At 46.7% G+C, this 16,337-nt stretch overlaps 1 protein-coding gene across 2 annotated transcripts in view; it reads left to right on the top strand.

The window, feature by feature from the left end:
* Positions 1-2,907: 2,907 nt before the first annotated feature.
* CDH13 (cadherin 13) overlaps positions 2,908-16,337 on the top strand; it is a 1,002,781-nt gene continuing 989,351 nt past the window's right edge. The window contains exon 1 of one of the 2 annotated variants that reach the window (XM_038538177.1): positions 2,908-3,245. In XM_038538177.1, the coding sequence (XP_038394105.1) occupies positions 3,201-3,245 (45 nt within the window). In that variant the 5' untranslated portion in view covers positions 2,908-3,200. The remainder of the gene's footprint in view (positions 3,246-16,337) is intronic. The other variant, XM_038538175.1, reaches the window with a different exon arrangement.

Here is a 16,337-nt window from a genome sequence, read left to right as displayed (position 1 = left end):
GCATTCTCATTTTCTCGATGAATAAATTGAGCCTTGGGGAGTAAATGCAACTTGCCCAATGTAAGTAGAGTCTGGAGATCCCAATCTAAGTTTCACTTTGCAGACAAATCTTAAAATCCAAGCTATGGGGCCAGGTAGGAAGGGATGGAGTGACCCTTTGGGATTGCTCACTTGGACTCAGGAGTGGTTGACTGGAGCCACTCTGCCTGCCAGTAGAATAACTCTGGACAAAACCCCAGGACCTTGGCGAATGCCTGTACAGACAGTGGCTGGAGACAGAGTTAGCAGATTTTTGCAAATCTACACCTACCTTCACTGGTACCATCAGATGCACGTGGTCATCGGCAGTGTGGGAGTCACAGCTTCCAGTTACCTGTTGTGGGTCAATGCATTCATTTTATATGTAGATAATGAAGATATGAGGTCAGATTGGAATATTGCCCTTGGCTGAACCAACCAAGATGCCTCACATGAGGTGATTAACAGCCCACAACAGGTCTACTAAGGGCACAAAGGCATAGCTCCCAACTCTGTTAGAGTTGTCTCTGAAAGAAAAGCCTCTTTAGCCTCAGAGCTCCCCTGGGATTGGCTGAGGCCTCTACTGCCACTGCAATCTTCTTCCCTGCCAATCTTGTTTCCCTTCCTCTTGTGGTTGTTGCTCCTGAGAACACTTCTGAGTAAGCCACCTGCACAAATTTCCATCTTAGCCCCTATTCTAGGGAAACTAACCTGTCTCACCCTGATGATTAAATACTCCAGTCTTGAAGTGACACCTGTCACTTTTGCTCACAGCTTATTGGCTATAACTAGTCACACAGCCCCATGCTGACCACAAGGGGGCTGGCAAGTACAACCCTGCACGTGCCAGGAAGGGAGAAACTGGACCTATGTGGCGAGCAGTAGTAAGGATGATGGGATGGAGACTGCAGAAAGGGTCTGCCAAACTATAAAATTGATAATGCCGTTTTGTACTTTGGACTAGTGCGGCCTTGCACACCCTATCCTAAGGACTGCTTCTCCAACCAACTGGCTGCTTGAGGAAACATGGCTGGATGATTTCTGCCATCTTTATCCCTTGTAGTGGTTTATCACATCCCCAGCTGTCCTCTGTCTGCCTTTGTCTGCTGAATCCAAGGGCTTAGCTCAGCTGGTCCCTGACTGACAAGATGGCTCCTGCTGTGGAATGGAGAAAAACCAGGGTCTTTCAGGATACCTTGATTTGAAGCCTGCCTGATTCCAAAATACCCCTTTTACTCTTATTGGTAGGCAGCATGGGTATAATCTCCACACACATGAGTTCCAAGCGAGGACAGTCATATCTATCAAACACCATGACTACCCCTCTCAAAGGCTCAGGGCCAGTATCTATTAGGCAAGAGGACAGGGGACAGTTGAAGAGACCAGAAGAAGCACAACTTCCAGCTTCCTTGGGTTTTTTTGGAGGCTGTTTGGCTAACATTGTCATCTTTTGGGCCAGTGAGAGGGCTAATGTAGCCAGGAGGTCAGATGGTGTTGCAACTTCATCCATGACCTTGGGGCCATGTGAGGTGACCTTGGGACTCAACTGCTGGCAATGAAGGCATTTTAAAAAGTGTATCAGTTTACATTTATTGAGTGCTTATTTTGTCACTTACTCCTCATCACAGCCTTATAAGTTCTGTATGATTTCTATTTTCATTTAACTAGTGGACAAACATAGGTGTGGAGAGTCTGAGTAACTTGTCAGTGAGAGAGAAGGGGGTTAAGCTTAGGCAATGTGGCTCCAGATTGTGCCACCCCACCCTCTGCCACTTTGATTAGTTAGGTCTAGATCTCTATTTAGCACACACTAATGACTGTCTCCATGTTCTAGGCCCTGTGCCAGATGCCAGGAATACAGCTCTACCCACTGGATCTCAAGCATGATCCATTGCTTAGTATCCCGCTATATTGGATGTCATGTAATATGTGTATTTCAGTATTCAGCTCCAGGGGGTAATTTCACCAGTAGGTACTTGTCTACATTTTTCTATAATAAGAACTATAAGATTTACATGTTTCTCTTATTGCTTTGGCCACCAGGAAGCTCAGATCCAAATCAGAGCAAATATATTAGAGTTTAGTTTTACATTTCAGTTTTTGGAATTTTTTTCTCCTAGCCTCGATTTTTTTAGTTTGGTTGCATCAATTCTGTTGCACAAATGTCCTTTATTTTAAAATACCTTAAATAGAAGGAGGCTGCATGGAAATGACAAAGTGAGATCTTTACTGCATATTCTTCAATTCCTCCTGGGAAAGGTAGATCTCTAGATCTCTATATCCCTCTTGCCCTCATTCCCATAACACCCCACTTATAAAACCCCTTGATCAGCAGCTATGACTATTCTCAGTCCCTGGGAATAGGTAGGAATTTTTGAAAAATCACATCCATATAGAAAAAAAAAAAAAAGCTTCCTTAAATCATGGCTCCAAATTTGGTGCCAGATGCACATTTGTGGAGTAGGCGGCCAGTCAGACTCTCACCTGAGCAGTTAATAAAATCTATTGCCCCTTGATGGATTTTTTTTTTCCGCAAGCGAGAATTGATCTGTCGTCTTGGTGATTTGTGAGATGGCTAGGAAACACCAAACACCATCATGACTTGGGCCACATTAGGGGGGAGAAAAAAAGGAAGAAAGAAAGAAAGAAAGAAAAAGAAAAAAAAATCCACTGCCAAGTCTTTCCAGGCGTGGAAAGGGCTGGAACTGCTGGGGTCATTTTATTTGATTTATTGGAATTAAAGTGGATCTTATTAACATTTTAATAAAGAGAATCTTTTTTTGCACTGGGCTGGAAGTGTTCTCCAGTCCCCGGTGCAATTCCATTCTCTGCAAAAGTGGAATCGGCTGGCGTTGCCCAGCGTGATTTGTGAGGCTGGGCCCCAACAGCCCAAAAAAGCAAACGGGCTGCCTCCTCCGAGGGACTCGCTCTGTGCGAGGTGCTCGCCCTGTATCTGCCATGCAAAACGAGGGAGCTTTATGAAGGAATCTGTCTTGTAAAGCCATTGGTCCTGGTCATCAGCCTCTACCCAATGCTTTCGTGATGCTGCCGCTGATCTATTTGGGAAGTTGGCTGGCTGGTGAGGCACAGCCTCTCCTCAAAGCCTGGCTCCCACGGAAAATATGCTCAGTGCAGCCAAGTGCATGAATGAAAACGCCGCCGGGCGCTTCTAGTCGGGCAAAATGCAGCCGAGAACTCCGCTCCTTCTGTGCGTTCTCCTGTCCCAGGTAGGGAAGAGGGGCTGCGGGGCGCACCCTGCGCCCCGTTTCTGTGTTCGCGTCGCGTGGCGCGGGCAGGGAGAGGGGGCTCTCGGGGGTCGGGGGACTCTGGGGCGCGGCGGCGAAGAAAGCCTGGGGCTTGAAGGGAGGTCATTCCCAGCCCCAGAGATCCCGGGGGGGGGGGGGGGGGGGAGGCTGGTTTCCCACTCGGATTCGCCTCTGTGTGTGTGTGTGTGTGTGTGTGTGTGTGTGTGCACGTTCGGGGAGGAGAAGAGAGCTCCCCAGTCCCCTTTTTTTTGCAAGCAGGGGCGACATTCTCGCCTACATCAAGTGGGGTAACTTTGATTGCCTCCTTGGAGGCTCATGCATTGGAGAAAGACTCGGTCGGAGGCGACTCCGAGGAGTCCCGGTTTCCCCCCGCGCAGCGCGGAGCCGGGGCAGCGCCGCTGCGGTGGGGATCGCGGGCTGCGGGGCTGGGGAGGCCGGCCTGGCATCACCGCCTTCCCGGGGCGCCCGGGCTCGGAAGGCGCCTCCCGCCGCCAGTGCTGCAGCCCGGCTGCTGCTGTCGCTCAGGGGCGCCTGCTCCGGCCGCGCCCGCCTCGGGGTTCGCTTCCTCCGGACCTCGGGCCCCGAGCGCGTCGCCCTCCTCCCGCCGGGACGCAGGCCCCAGCCCCCTGCGCCCCCTTTGTCCAGCCAGCTGGAGCTCCGGCTCGGAGCCCCAACTGCCGCCACCGCTGTCTTCCCGGGCGGCGCGGAGCGCAGAGAAAAGTTCAAGCCTTGCCCACCAGGGCTGCAGCTGCCTGTTAACCCGCGCAGCGCCGCGGCGCCGGGGGGCCGCTGACCCGGGCGAGGCTGGGGGTGGTGCGACGGAGACCGGTTCTCAGGCCACCACCTCCGCACCTCCAAGATCTCGGGAAGTTTGTGTGCAGGAAAGCAGCACTCCGAGAAGGCCAGACCGGAGGTGCTGGCAGCCGAGGGGCACGCCCAGCCCTGCTCTTGGGGCCTGTGGTTTCTGAGAGCAACGTGACCCAGTCCCCCAGGCCTCCGGTGAAGCCTCTGGGACTCCCGGTGAGCGGGCAGGCTACAAGTGGGTGCGTAAGATCAAGGCAGAGCCAGGCACAGAGGAGGAAAGGAGACAGGGAGAGCCTTTGGGTGCTAGGAACGGGCGTTGAGTTCCTGGCCAGGACCCCTGGGTCCCGGGGGAAAGGCACCGCGTGTGAGTGTGTGGGTAAGGGGGAGGGGGTGATGCAGCTAGGATCCCAGGCAAGGGCTGTCTGGGATGTGGGGATGCAGTGCAGCCTTCTAAGGGAGGCCACTGCTGGATCGATGCTGGGGTTAGACTTTGGAAATGGGCCAGTGTCCCAGGAATGGAGTGACCATGGAAATGATGTATGTAAAAAGTGGGGGCTAGTGGGTGGATGCCAGTGCCTGGGGGCAGAGTAAGGTGCCTGGCTGCTGAGCCCCCTCCCCCACGTATGATTTCCCCCTTCCCTGGATACACAGCCCCCATTCAGGACTGCCCAGTTGTATTCCTCTAATACCAGGGCTTTGCTGGCTGACTCTCTTGGGGTCCCGGTAACCATAAGTCCTGCCACAAATCCTCCGTCTGTCCGTGAACCAGTTTCCCATACTTTCTGGACTCTGGCTGTCCCTGAGGCTGCATGTATGTATATATATCCCCGTTTAACAGAGTGGATCAGAATATGCCTCTGATTCAGACAGATCCTCTCTGCCATATGCTGGTGGTGCCACCCTGGGCAAGTTGTTTAGTAAATCTGAGCTTTCTGATTCTCCACTGTAAAATAATCTTGTCACCTCCCTGGGATTGCCAGGCAGATTAATTGCATTCAACAGGATGTCCTAGGTAATGCATTTACCATGAGGCCTGGCATACTGGTAACTGTTAGTGTCTGCGAGCACTTACCACAGCCTTTCCCCGAGACTTTACAGTCCTTTCCTCTCTCAGCATGCTTGGACCTCAGTTAGGATTCCAGGGCTTGCCCGGAGTTATTGCCTCCCCTTGAGAGACAGGCCACATGGCAGCACCCAGCAATCCCTGTGCACTAGGGGCTTCTCACATGATACCTTTTGCAAAGCAACTGGTGTGTCTCCTCTTGCTGGGCCCAGATGGCACAGGTGGGTCTGAAGGCTGTCAGCTCACTGGGTTCCTTAGCATGGGGAAGTAGAGGTTTTACCGTGAATTGAATTGCCGGCTCGCTCTCCGAGGCTTATTTCTCTCTAAGATTGTTATGCATAATCAAAGCAAAAGTCCACATTAGGGCGCTAATTGATATCCTGGTTGCAACAGCACCTTGCAGAGAAATCATTTTGGTGCAATTCACTTAATTGGTAAGAGGTTCAAGTGCACAACTCTGTGTGCCACGGTGAAAAGTGGGGAAAGTCTTGGAGCCTTTGAGTCAACAAGCAAAAAACAAAACTTTCTTGAAGTAGAGAGAAAACAGAAGGAAGGGAAAAACAATGTAATAAAGCAAATTAGTCACTTGGTCCTAAGCGGTGTTCAGGCAAGCATGTATGTGTTTTTCCACTGCAGTTATAATACTCTGGGTCTGGCTTTGGAAGCCATCAATCCCTGTACGTTTATTGGCTGGTTGCTGTTTTAGGCATTTTGAAAGGGGGAAGAGGAATTCTAAGCAACAATGGCTGGAAGCTGGCAAAGTCAAGGAACAGTCACCTCTCTTCTCCCCTGGGGTGTTTTGGGAAAAGCTGTCCCAGAAGTGGCCTCTGGCATTTAACTATGATAAATAATGAATGTGGAACAGATTAAGGGAGCCCTGACATAGAAATTACACTGTAAGTATGATCCGGCCCCCCCTACTTCCACCCCAGCCGCTGTTTGGGTATCACTTACAACTAGCTAAAAGTCCTAACAATGAATGAGTAATCCCCCAAGAATTAGAATTTTAGGGAGTGGTTCAGGTTTGGAGAGCGGTCGCTTGGGAGTGACCAAAAATGTTCCACAGAATTCTGAGATGTTGATTTAAAATGGGGAGTTCTTTCTTGGACACAGAATGTTGATTTTCAGGATTTTAAATAAGAACCAGTGTCTTTCAGTACCCCTGGAATATCATATATTCTATGTTAAGGGCAGAGTTTATTTGCAGAACCTTTCTGATTAGGAGAAAAGACTGTGGGAGTGGCAGAGAGCACCCCCTGCCCTGGGATGACCTCAACATGTGACAACCCATAAGATTTCAAAAGCACTGGGGAAACAGAGACCTAAGTCGTGAAAAGAATTGGAGTGGTACAGTTCACATGTCTGAACAATTTTTTTTAGCAAGTCCCCAAAGAGACTTAATAAACTGCGAGGCTGAATATGTGATCTGGAGTTTATGTAATGCCACAGTCTATATTAAAAGCCCAACAGTCATCTTAGCTAATCTCTTCTGCTCTGCCTCCCTCCCTTCTCTCCTTTTCTATCTTTAGCCCTTGGGTTTTCCATTAAATAAAATCTATTTCCTTCTAGAAGTATCTCCTATGTGTTATAGTGGAATTGCCCGGCAAACCAATGTACCCAGTAACTGCAGTATGTAAAAGTATCAGCATTTGCATGTGTGCACTGAATCTCAGTTTGAAGTTCACTGTTTAGGTAAAAGTACAGCTAGGTTCTTGCGAATATTCTTCTTTCTTTCCCTCTTTCCAAAAAGAAAGGTGCCTGGGGAGTCCAGGTAGTTTCTGTGAGGTGGAATGAAACTATGGATTCAATGACAGTCATATCATCTATACAGCCATAGTAGTTCCTATTTCTTTGTGGCTGTGTATGTCCATCTCTGTGTGTTTTGATCTTGTTTTAATACCTGTTGAAAAATTTCTCCAGAAGAGGGCTCCATTCACAGTATTACAAAATTCTGAATCCACAGCTTATATATTTTAAAGAACTTCAGTATAGTAGCTCCATCTAAACCCAACTATTCTCCTTATTCCCAATTATTTGCTACAAGCTCCCCCAATGAGAAGTCCTGCCATTTTGCATGGGAGAGTCTCTTTCCTCCTTTATTCCCTATTATACTTGCTTCTGTTCTGTTTAATTCTACAACTCTGTAGTCCCTCTGAGTATAAGTGCAGGGAACAGTTGAAAGACCTTTGTAGACAATGCCACATGAAATATGGGGAAGTTTTGAAATTTCCTGGCATTTGATTTTGTTTGGACCTGGTTTTACTCTTTAGGCAGCCAAAAGGCAGGCATAGCTCGGCTGTGAAAGGAGATAATCTTCCCCATTAGGTAACTACCCAGAAGAATGACTCATGGGCCAGATTTGCTCACCCTCCAGCACCAGTTGAAAAGGAGAGGGAAATATGTCTGTCATCTAATTACAATAATCAGTTGGGCAGAATCAAATCAAGTGACCAGTGGTTTTGGCATTGTTTCCACTTAGCTGTGGGCAAGGTGCCCACATGCCTGAGAGAATCTGACCCTCCTGAAGGATGCTGCCAATACAATCCCCTGCAGCCTGTCTCCTCTGTAGCTACTTAGGGATCCCAGGCTTAACTCCATATCCCTCAGCAGATGGGGCAAATGATGATGGGCTGGACTATAGGATCCCCTTCATTAGGCACTAAGTAGTGGCTTTATGCTAGGGTTAGGGTAGAATGCAATTTCTTTTTTCCATTGAGAGAAATAGGTAAGAGCAGGCTAGAGAGGAAAAGAAATGCCATTTCAAACTTGAAACACAGCCAGGGCTCATGTTGGTGAACGGGTCACCCGTTGGTTTAGCAGGCTGAAGCTCGAGATATCTGCTTCATGATGCTAATGCTCATCCATCCCAGGTCTGCAACTCTGGCTTCTGGGCAAAGGTTGAGAAGTCGAAGCCATAGGCCAAATGTAGCTCATGGATGTATCTTGTTTGGCCAAATCTTTTGAAAAGTGGGAAATTATAAATTAAAAAAAAAAATCCAGATTTCTTGCATTTCTGAAAATATCAGAAGGTAAGGCAATCCTAGAGCTTCATTCCCACTTGGCCACAGTTTACTAGAGCAGAGTTCCTACTGCCACCTTTTAGGAAAGACATGCCTCTGTAATTTGCCACAGTCCCTGCCAGTCCCTACTACTCATCTAGCCAATTGTAACTCATTTATTTTTACTCACTTGCCTCATAGCCATTTGTGTTGGGAACTTCTGCTTTCACAAATTTTGAGGCTTAATCAAATTGATGCAGTCAAGTTTTTAGTGATAGGCTCCTTGAAAAGGAAGGGACAAGCCTCTTTTGATCACTATGAATGAAATGAATTGAGGCTTGCTTTGGAAGAACACGATCAAGGGGACCGCACTTCCATCCTGAGAACATTACCACTGTCATTACTGTGCCACTGGGTGACTAGGGCTACCCAGAACGCTAGGACCCCCAGATCATTATTCCATAGTAATAGTTACACCCAGAGAAGTGATGCATTGCAGCTCTGAGTAAAACTGATGTAGGTACACCAGAGCGTTGGTACACCCAAAACATTGCAGTTAAGGGGCTCTGGGAGTGCTGGATAATAGGTAGGCCCCAGTGCACTGTACGCAGTGTTATACCAAGAGCATCAGTACCCTTGGAGTACAGTGATGCTCTGGGCACTGTCACTCCCACAGTGTTGCTCACCTGCAATATGCGTATCATCAGAATGTCACAATAACTTCTTGTACCCTACAGGGGACTCTGGGTGCACTGGGTGAGCTCTCAAAGCATTTACAACTGTGGGTTAATGTTAGCTGCATAGCTTTGTTGCCTAGAGTACTTTTATACACAGAACATTGTCACCTCTACCACCAACTGGAATTTGTGTGATGTCCTTATAGTTGCTTTTAACAGTTAACACCCAACATAGTCTACACATAGTGTTAATGCTATAATTAATGTCCTCTGGCTCCATAAATACTAGATTAAACCGTCCATCCATGCCATACCAATAGGTAAGCCCCAGATAACTTGTTTTTCATAGCTTCAGATCCCAAAGAGCAGGGTAAATATAACTACACACACATACCAAAAAAAAAAAAAAAAGTGATTGTTTTTCCTCTGTCAGTTGCCAACAGAAGTCAAATTCCTGAAAATTAGCATTAGCAATAGGCACGTTTTGACATGTCATGTCTCATTTCAAAGGCCCCAGCAAGCGTCACCCAATCTGTTACAGAAGCACAAAGCCCCTGTGTCTCCCAGCTGAGTATAGGCCGGGCTGGGGTGCAGGGCAGCAGCTGCTCAGCTGAGAGCAGCCCTGCCACATGCCTGGGCAGGGCCAGGAAATGAGCTCAGCCCCTGGAGGAGCCTGGGGACCCTGCAAGGAATGTGGCAGCCCCCATCCCTGCCTCACATGGCCTGCAGGCCAAAGTCGCTTCCCTCTGGAGGTGGCAGGGAACCGCTTCCCCATGTGCTGCAGGGATGGTGCCTGCAAATGCCTGAAGCTTGAACTTCTGTGGTAATCTCCCTGTCAACGGATGTAGGGCCTGCAGAAAGTTGCTGGACCCTGCCAACAGAACCCATAGCTGTCTTAGGCCTCACAAGCTCTGCCTTCAACTGCCATAAGCTGCTGGGCATCTGGGATCATCTAACTCAGGGGTTGCAAACTGTGGCCTATGGGCCAATTCTTGCCTGCAGCCTGTTTTTATAAATAGTTTTATTGGACCATAGCCATGCCCATTCATTTATATAATTGTCTATGGCTGAGCTTGTGCTATAACAACAGGGTTGACACCATATGGCCCACAAAGCCTAAAATATTTACTATTTGGCCCTTTGCAGAAAAAGTTTGCTGACTCTGCTCTGACTCAGAATTGTAGCCACAGGGGCTGCAGGAAATCTTCTCAAAGGGCAGGGAGGCATTAGGGATTCAGTCATTAGGGACTGTTCCTCCTAAGCCCCAAGCACTCAAGTAACTTGACTTCAGGGAGATATACCTGGGACTAAGTGGATTCAGTAAATACCTGTGATGTCCATCCAAAACCTACTATGTGGGATCCCTGGGTGGTTCAGCGGTTTGGCGCCTGCCTTTGGCTCAGGGCGCGATCCTGGAGTCTAGGGATTGAGTCCCGTGTCGGGCTCCCGGCATGGGACCTGCTTCTTCCTCCTCCTGTGTCTCTGCCTCTCAATCTCTCTCTCTCTCTCTCTCTATGTCTATCATAAATAAATTAATAAATCTTAAAACAAAAACAAAAACAAAAACCTACTATGTGCTCAGGGTATGGCTACTGGGGAGGTGACCCAGCCTCTGCTCTCTTGGGGTTTGGGCCCTGAGAGATCCCCTGGCAGGGAGATCAATGTCGATTCAGGAATAATTCAAAACAGAGGCAACTGCTATGAGGGAAGAAAATGCAATTGTGTGAGGTGTGCTGTCCTGTGTATTTTGCTCATCTGTGCCTCATCTTTCTCCCCCACTAAAATATAAGCTCCATTAGAGCATATACTATTGTCTGGTTGGCTTCTGCATCCTCAGGGCCTAGAATAGTGCTGGAATGCAGCAGACCCTCAGCAAACATGAATGAATGAATGAATGAATGAATGAATGAATGAATATAAGAAAAGCATCAGATCTAGATGAAGGGCCTGGAAATTTTCCTTGATAGCCTGATGCTTGAGCCACAGTCTGGAGGAGTAGTGAGGCCTACAGACAAAGGAACACTGGAAGGTGTAGGCAGGGAAAAGAATTCCAGGCAGAAGGCACAGCCTGGGGGAAGTCTCTGTGCAGGAAGAAATATTGCATAGCTCAAAGAGGATGGTATCGGGAGTCACTGAGTGGTTCCAGAGCCACTGGGGCTTTGGCAGCCATCACAGAGATTTTGGTGTTTGTCCTGGAGCAATGGGCAGCCACTGAAAGTGACAAGGGGAAGGTGTAGTGTGACAAGGTCAGATTTCCTTTTGGAAAGGTCACCCCAGCTGCAGTGTAGTAAATGGATTGGCGCTGGGTATGAGTGGAACGGAGAAGCCAGTCCAGGCCTGAGATCATGGGAGTGGCAGTGCAGGTGAGGGAAACAGATGCACCACTCAGATTGTCCAAGGGACATTTAGGGGAGAACCTGGCAGAGCTTGTTAGCTGGGTTCGGAGATGGCAGAGCAAGGGGCAGGGAGCGGTTAAGGAGCAAGCATGAGTTCTGACTCCTTTCAATTGGCAGCTTCCTGGCAATTACCCAAATGAGAACCCAGGTGTTTGACATTATAAACAGGGTCTGAGGGCCGTTTCCATAGGGGTGTTAGCCAGGCTGCAGTAATGCTCCTCAGGAGAGGCATCCCAGGCCCCAGTTACTCAGTGCCCACTGATCCAATCCATGCTCGCATCTGGGATGGGCACAGTGGGGGCTTGGAAATGCCCTTGTCTAGAGAGACTGATGTGTACCCTCTATAATTAACCAATCTCTGAGGCTTTTCATGCAAAAGATATTTGGGAGAAACATTGCCAAGCCCTTTAATCGTTTCTTGAACATTCAATCAGCAGCACTAGAAATATTTCTTACATGAAGCAAATAATGATCTACTACTTTCAGCAATCACTTTGCGAATGCTAACAAGTCTTCATTTCAGCATGTTGGATATAGCCGTGGTGACTCTTATGTTTCCAGGTGGAGTAGCAGAGTCTTCAATGGGGTGCCAGGGAGTGGTATGTTGGCAAATGTTTAACAACTGGGTTCTCTTAAAAAGGGGGGGGGGCACAGGTACATTATCCTCAGAAGGCTAGGGATGCATAGGTGTCTGCATTTATTGAGGCATTTAGGGAATTCATAGGTAAACAGGATGGATGTAGGATCTGTTCTCATGGGGCTTGCCATCTACCCAGGGCAGTCATTAAGAAACAAGAAAGTATATTTTGTGGAGCACCTGGGTGGCTCAGTAAATTAAGCATCTGCCTTCAGCTCAGGTCATGATATTAGGGTCCTGGGATTGAGCCCCATATTGGGCTCCCTGCTCAGTGGAGTCCTTATTCTGCTTCTCCCTCTGCCACCTCATGCTCTCTCTCTCTCTCTCTCAAATAAATAAATAAATAAAATCTTTTTAAAAAAGAAACAAGAACTTAAATAGCAGAAATAATATGAACTTGGTAATTGTTACCATAAGACTCAATAAGAACTAAAACAGTATTGGAGGGGTGGTTGCTGTGCCTTCCCTCCCCTTCTCCCACCTTCCTCCTCCAGCCCCTTTCATCCATCTTTTCTTCTTTCTTTTCATAATCATTAAAATCTACTCAGTGCTGAGAAGGCTGCAAACTTGGAATTTAACAATGAATACACACCTGGTCCTGGATTGAGAAAGTGCTGGAGGTGAACCAGGGCCTATGGTCTGCCAGGACTCAGAGGAGCCAGACTCTCAGATTGCTTAGGGGAGTTAGGGAGACATCTGAGATTTTAAGAAGTGAGTTTGACTCCTGGCCATTTGCATGCCGAGTGACCTCAGATAAGTAACTTTATTTCCCTCCTCTTCTGTTTCCTCCTGTGTCTGAACAAGGAGAGAGAACACCTATATCTCCCCAGCAGGGTTTTGGTGAGGATTAAATAAGCACATACTGGTGACTTCATCCCATGATTGGCAAATATTTGGTGCTAAAGGAATGTTGGTTATTATTAACTTTCACACACTGCGCTCCAAGGGAACTTGGAGCTTTCAGGTACCATGGAGCCTGAGCCTTGATAATTTGACCAACTTAGAGGTGAAAAAAAATGCTTGCATATTTAAAATGCATGGACATTAAAAAAAAATAAAGTTTGCTCTCTAGAGAAGGATTTGCCAATTCCCATATTGGTAGCTCCCCAAAGATCCTTCCCCTGGGGATTTCATGCCTCATAAAATCATTTGATCTGGTGGGATCTTATCTTCTAGATATATCTGCTCAGTGGCTGTTTCCCTGAGGCTTTATCAGGGCAGTGTGTTGGCGGGTGTATGTGTCAGCACCAGGAACACTTATGATTATTATTTAAAATATATCAAAATACCTGTAGTAAATTTACTGTACAATTTATTGCTATGTGCCAGTTGCATACATTATCTGTAATCTTTATTGCAACCCTTAGGAACAACTATTCTTATCCTCATTCTATATGCAATGAAAAGGAGTTCAGAGTGGTTGAGTCATTTACCTAAGGCCACACAGCCACTAAGAACTGGGACCAGGAATTGAACCCATGCATTTATGATTCCTGTGCATGTGCATTTTCCTCCATATTTCACTCACATACGAAGGCCTGATCCCTTATCCCCCGCCAAATGTTGTAAGAATTTTCTCCCTTGACTATTTTGTTTTCTGGTTCTCCTGGAGTCAAAGTGGCTACATGTAGTGACCTCATTTCTGAATTTTGGTCTCTAAAAGTGGGCCTGGGACCTGGGCCTCCTGTCTGGGTTAATGGGTTAATGGGTCTGGGTTAATGGCTACAACTTTCTGAATGGAGTTAGGCCAGTCATTTGTGTTGTCACTGAGGCCTTGCTTTTGACCAGAGGCAAAGAATCCACCCATGCTGCATGCTTGACCCAGCAAGAATGGCCATCTTACTAAGACTAGCCACACAACGGGCAGCCGGGGTGGCTCAGCGGTTTAGCACCGCCTTCAGCCCAGGGCATGATCTTGGAGACCTGGGACTGAGTCCCACGTCAGGCTCCCTGTGTGGAGCCTGCTTCTCCCTCTTCCTGTGTCTCTGCCTCTCTCTGTGTTTCTCATGAATAAATAAATAAATCTTTAAAAAAAAAAAAGAGTAGCCACACAGGACTCAATGAGGGTGTGGCTCCTCTGCAGCTTCCAGCACAGGTAAATTCTCTAGGGGTATATTTGCTGGCAGTTTCCTGCCTGCTGCTAAGCTCTAAGGCTAGATGGTGTTCCTCCCAAGGGGTGCCAAGGAGCTCCAGTGATTCCTGAATGCTACTGTCTACAGTAACATTTTCCCCACTCACTCCATAGAAAATGAGAAATATACAGCCTGTAGCTATATTGAGACAAACCAATCTATCGGGCATTGCAACAGAACTGAATCTAACCTCAAATGTAGTTCTGTTTTACCAAAAGAGTTTTCTTTTTTTCCTTTTAATTCAATTTAAGTGCCTTTAGTCAGGGTAGCCGTTGATTCCATGAACATTTGTTGAATGCCTGTTATGTGCCTGGCACTGTCTTACGTACTGGTGACAGAGCAGAGAGCACTCACAGAGCCCCTGTGTGAGTGGGTGTACCTATCCCCGCCTTTGCCCCAGTCCTTACCACTCTGCATGGTGGCCTTTCATTTCTGTCTCTCTCAGAACCTTTTTTTTTTTTTTTAAGATTTTATTTATTTACTCATGAGAGAAAGAAAGAGAGAGGCAGAGACATAGGCAGAGGGAGAAGCAGGCTCCATGCAGGAAGCCTGATGCGGGACTCGATCCTGGGACCCCCAGGATCACACCCTCAGCCAAAGGCAGATACTCAACCGCTGAGCCACCCAGGCATCCCTCTAAGGACCTTTGTATCTGTGCATCCCAATCTGTACATTTCATGTTTAAGTCATTCATTTAACAAATATTAACTGATCAACCACAGGGTAAGCCGCATTGAAGAAAGACAAGCTTGCCTGCCCTCATTGTTGTCTATGTTCTAATGAGGGAGAAAGACTGTAAACCTTAAAAATAAGTAAGTACAATAATTTTGGATAGTGATGCTGTAAAACAAAATGGGATAGGCAGTTGTTCTGAGTCTATTCACAGTCCAATTTTGGGGTGGAAAGGTCATTGTTCTGATGCAATGATCTTTTCTAGTTTTAGAGATGAAATGTCCTATTGTTTGTAAAATGAAGTTAGTCAACTAACTGCCTATCCCATTTTTGTCTTCTATTTATCATGGTAAATAGAGCAGTAAAGTATCACTGGCAAACCTTTATCCATTCTATATTTTTTGTTTTTCTTGAAATTTTATTTTTGGGAATCTAAAAATATGGTAACCAAGAATTTAAACTACAGGTAGGTAGTCTTCTTCTGTAAAGAATAAATATATGTCTCTTTTGCAGTTACTCAACACTATCAATGTAGCGTAAAAACAGCTGCACGAACCATGTGAACAAATGGGCTGGGCTGTTTTCAATAAAACTTTATTCAGAAAAACAGGCAGAGCTGGATTTGGCCCTTGGGCTATTCTTTGCCACCTTCTGATCAGAACCCCAGCCACCTCACCAGTTGGTCAAATTGGGATAGGGTCAAGGCCAGGGAAAGAAACCAGACGTTTTCTTTGGCCTGTTGCTACCGTGAGAATGTGGTATTTCTTTAGGAAGATAGTATCATTGGATTATTCCACATTAACTCTAATCAAGGTAAAGATTAACTATGGAACAGAATTCTCAGACAAGGACTGAAATATATAATTCAGCTTTTGTAGTATTATCTGGACTACAATTTTTAAGCCTTCCTCATCACTCAAAGGTGTATTGGTATTAAACACTATCTTAGGCTGCATTCCTTAGTACAACCTAAGTGATGGAGATATAGGCTTGGATGCAGGGAGCTAATCTGAGAGATGACCCTAAGACACAGAAATAAGGAACAAGAAAGAAGGAAAGCCAAAAAAAGCTCTTTGATCTGGTTACTATCATGGGCAACTAAGGCTCATTATTGCTAGGACTCCTCAGAAGAATTGCATAAAATCTGCTTTAGAATAGTCTCTTTGCTGGATAGGAAGCTGGGGTGTATACCCACTATGCCCATCTTCCATTGGTCAAGGGTGGCCCCTAATACCATTGGTTTCTCTGTGCTTCCCTGATAAGCCTTTGTGGTTCTGGGGGAGCAACCATGGTTTTGGAGAAGTCCTGAGTAGAAAAATAGGCAAGTCCTGAGTGGTGTGACAGGTGCTTGGATTGGCAGTTTGTGCCCTGGATAGGGCGTGAGTATATAAGAGATACCAGTTGCCCTGTTACATATTGCCCAAAACTTCCTCAATAGAGCTTATGTTAAAGGGAAGGGTTATGGGTTCTATTTGTTTTGTTTTTTTTTAAACCACCGAGTTTGGTTTAGTACCCACCTGCAGATACTCTCTTTCCCACTAGATGGTACCAGTATGCCAAAGCCCTGGAATGCTACCTTTGGGCCTCATCTTTGGCATGGATATATTCCCACTACTTATAAACAATTAAGGAATAAATAAGTTGAAGTTGGAGGAACAGACTATGGTTGTTTG

The sequence above is a fragment of the Canis lupus genome, chromosome 5, assembly GCF_011100685.1.
Source record: "Canis lupus familiaris isolate Mischka breed German Shepherd chromosome 5, alternate assembly UU_Cfam_GSD_1.0, whole genome shotgun sequence".
In the NCBI taxonomy this organism is placed as follows: Eukaryota; Metazoa; Chordata; class Mammalia; order Carnivora; family Canidae; genus Canis; species Canis lupus.
The sequence above is the reverse complement of the archived record's forward strand: the minus strand, read 5'-3'. Positions and strand labels throughout refer to the sequence as shown.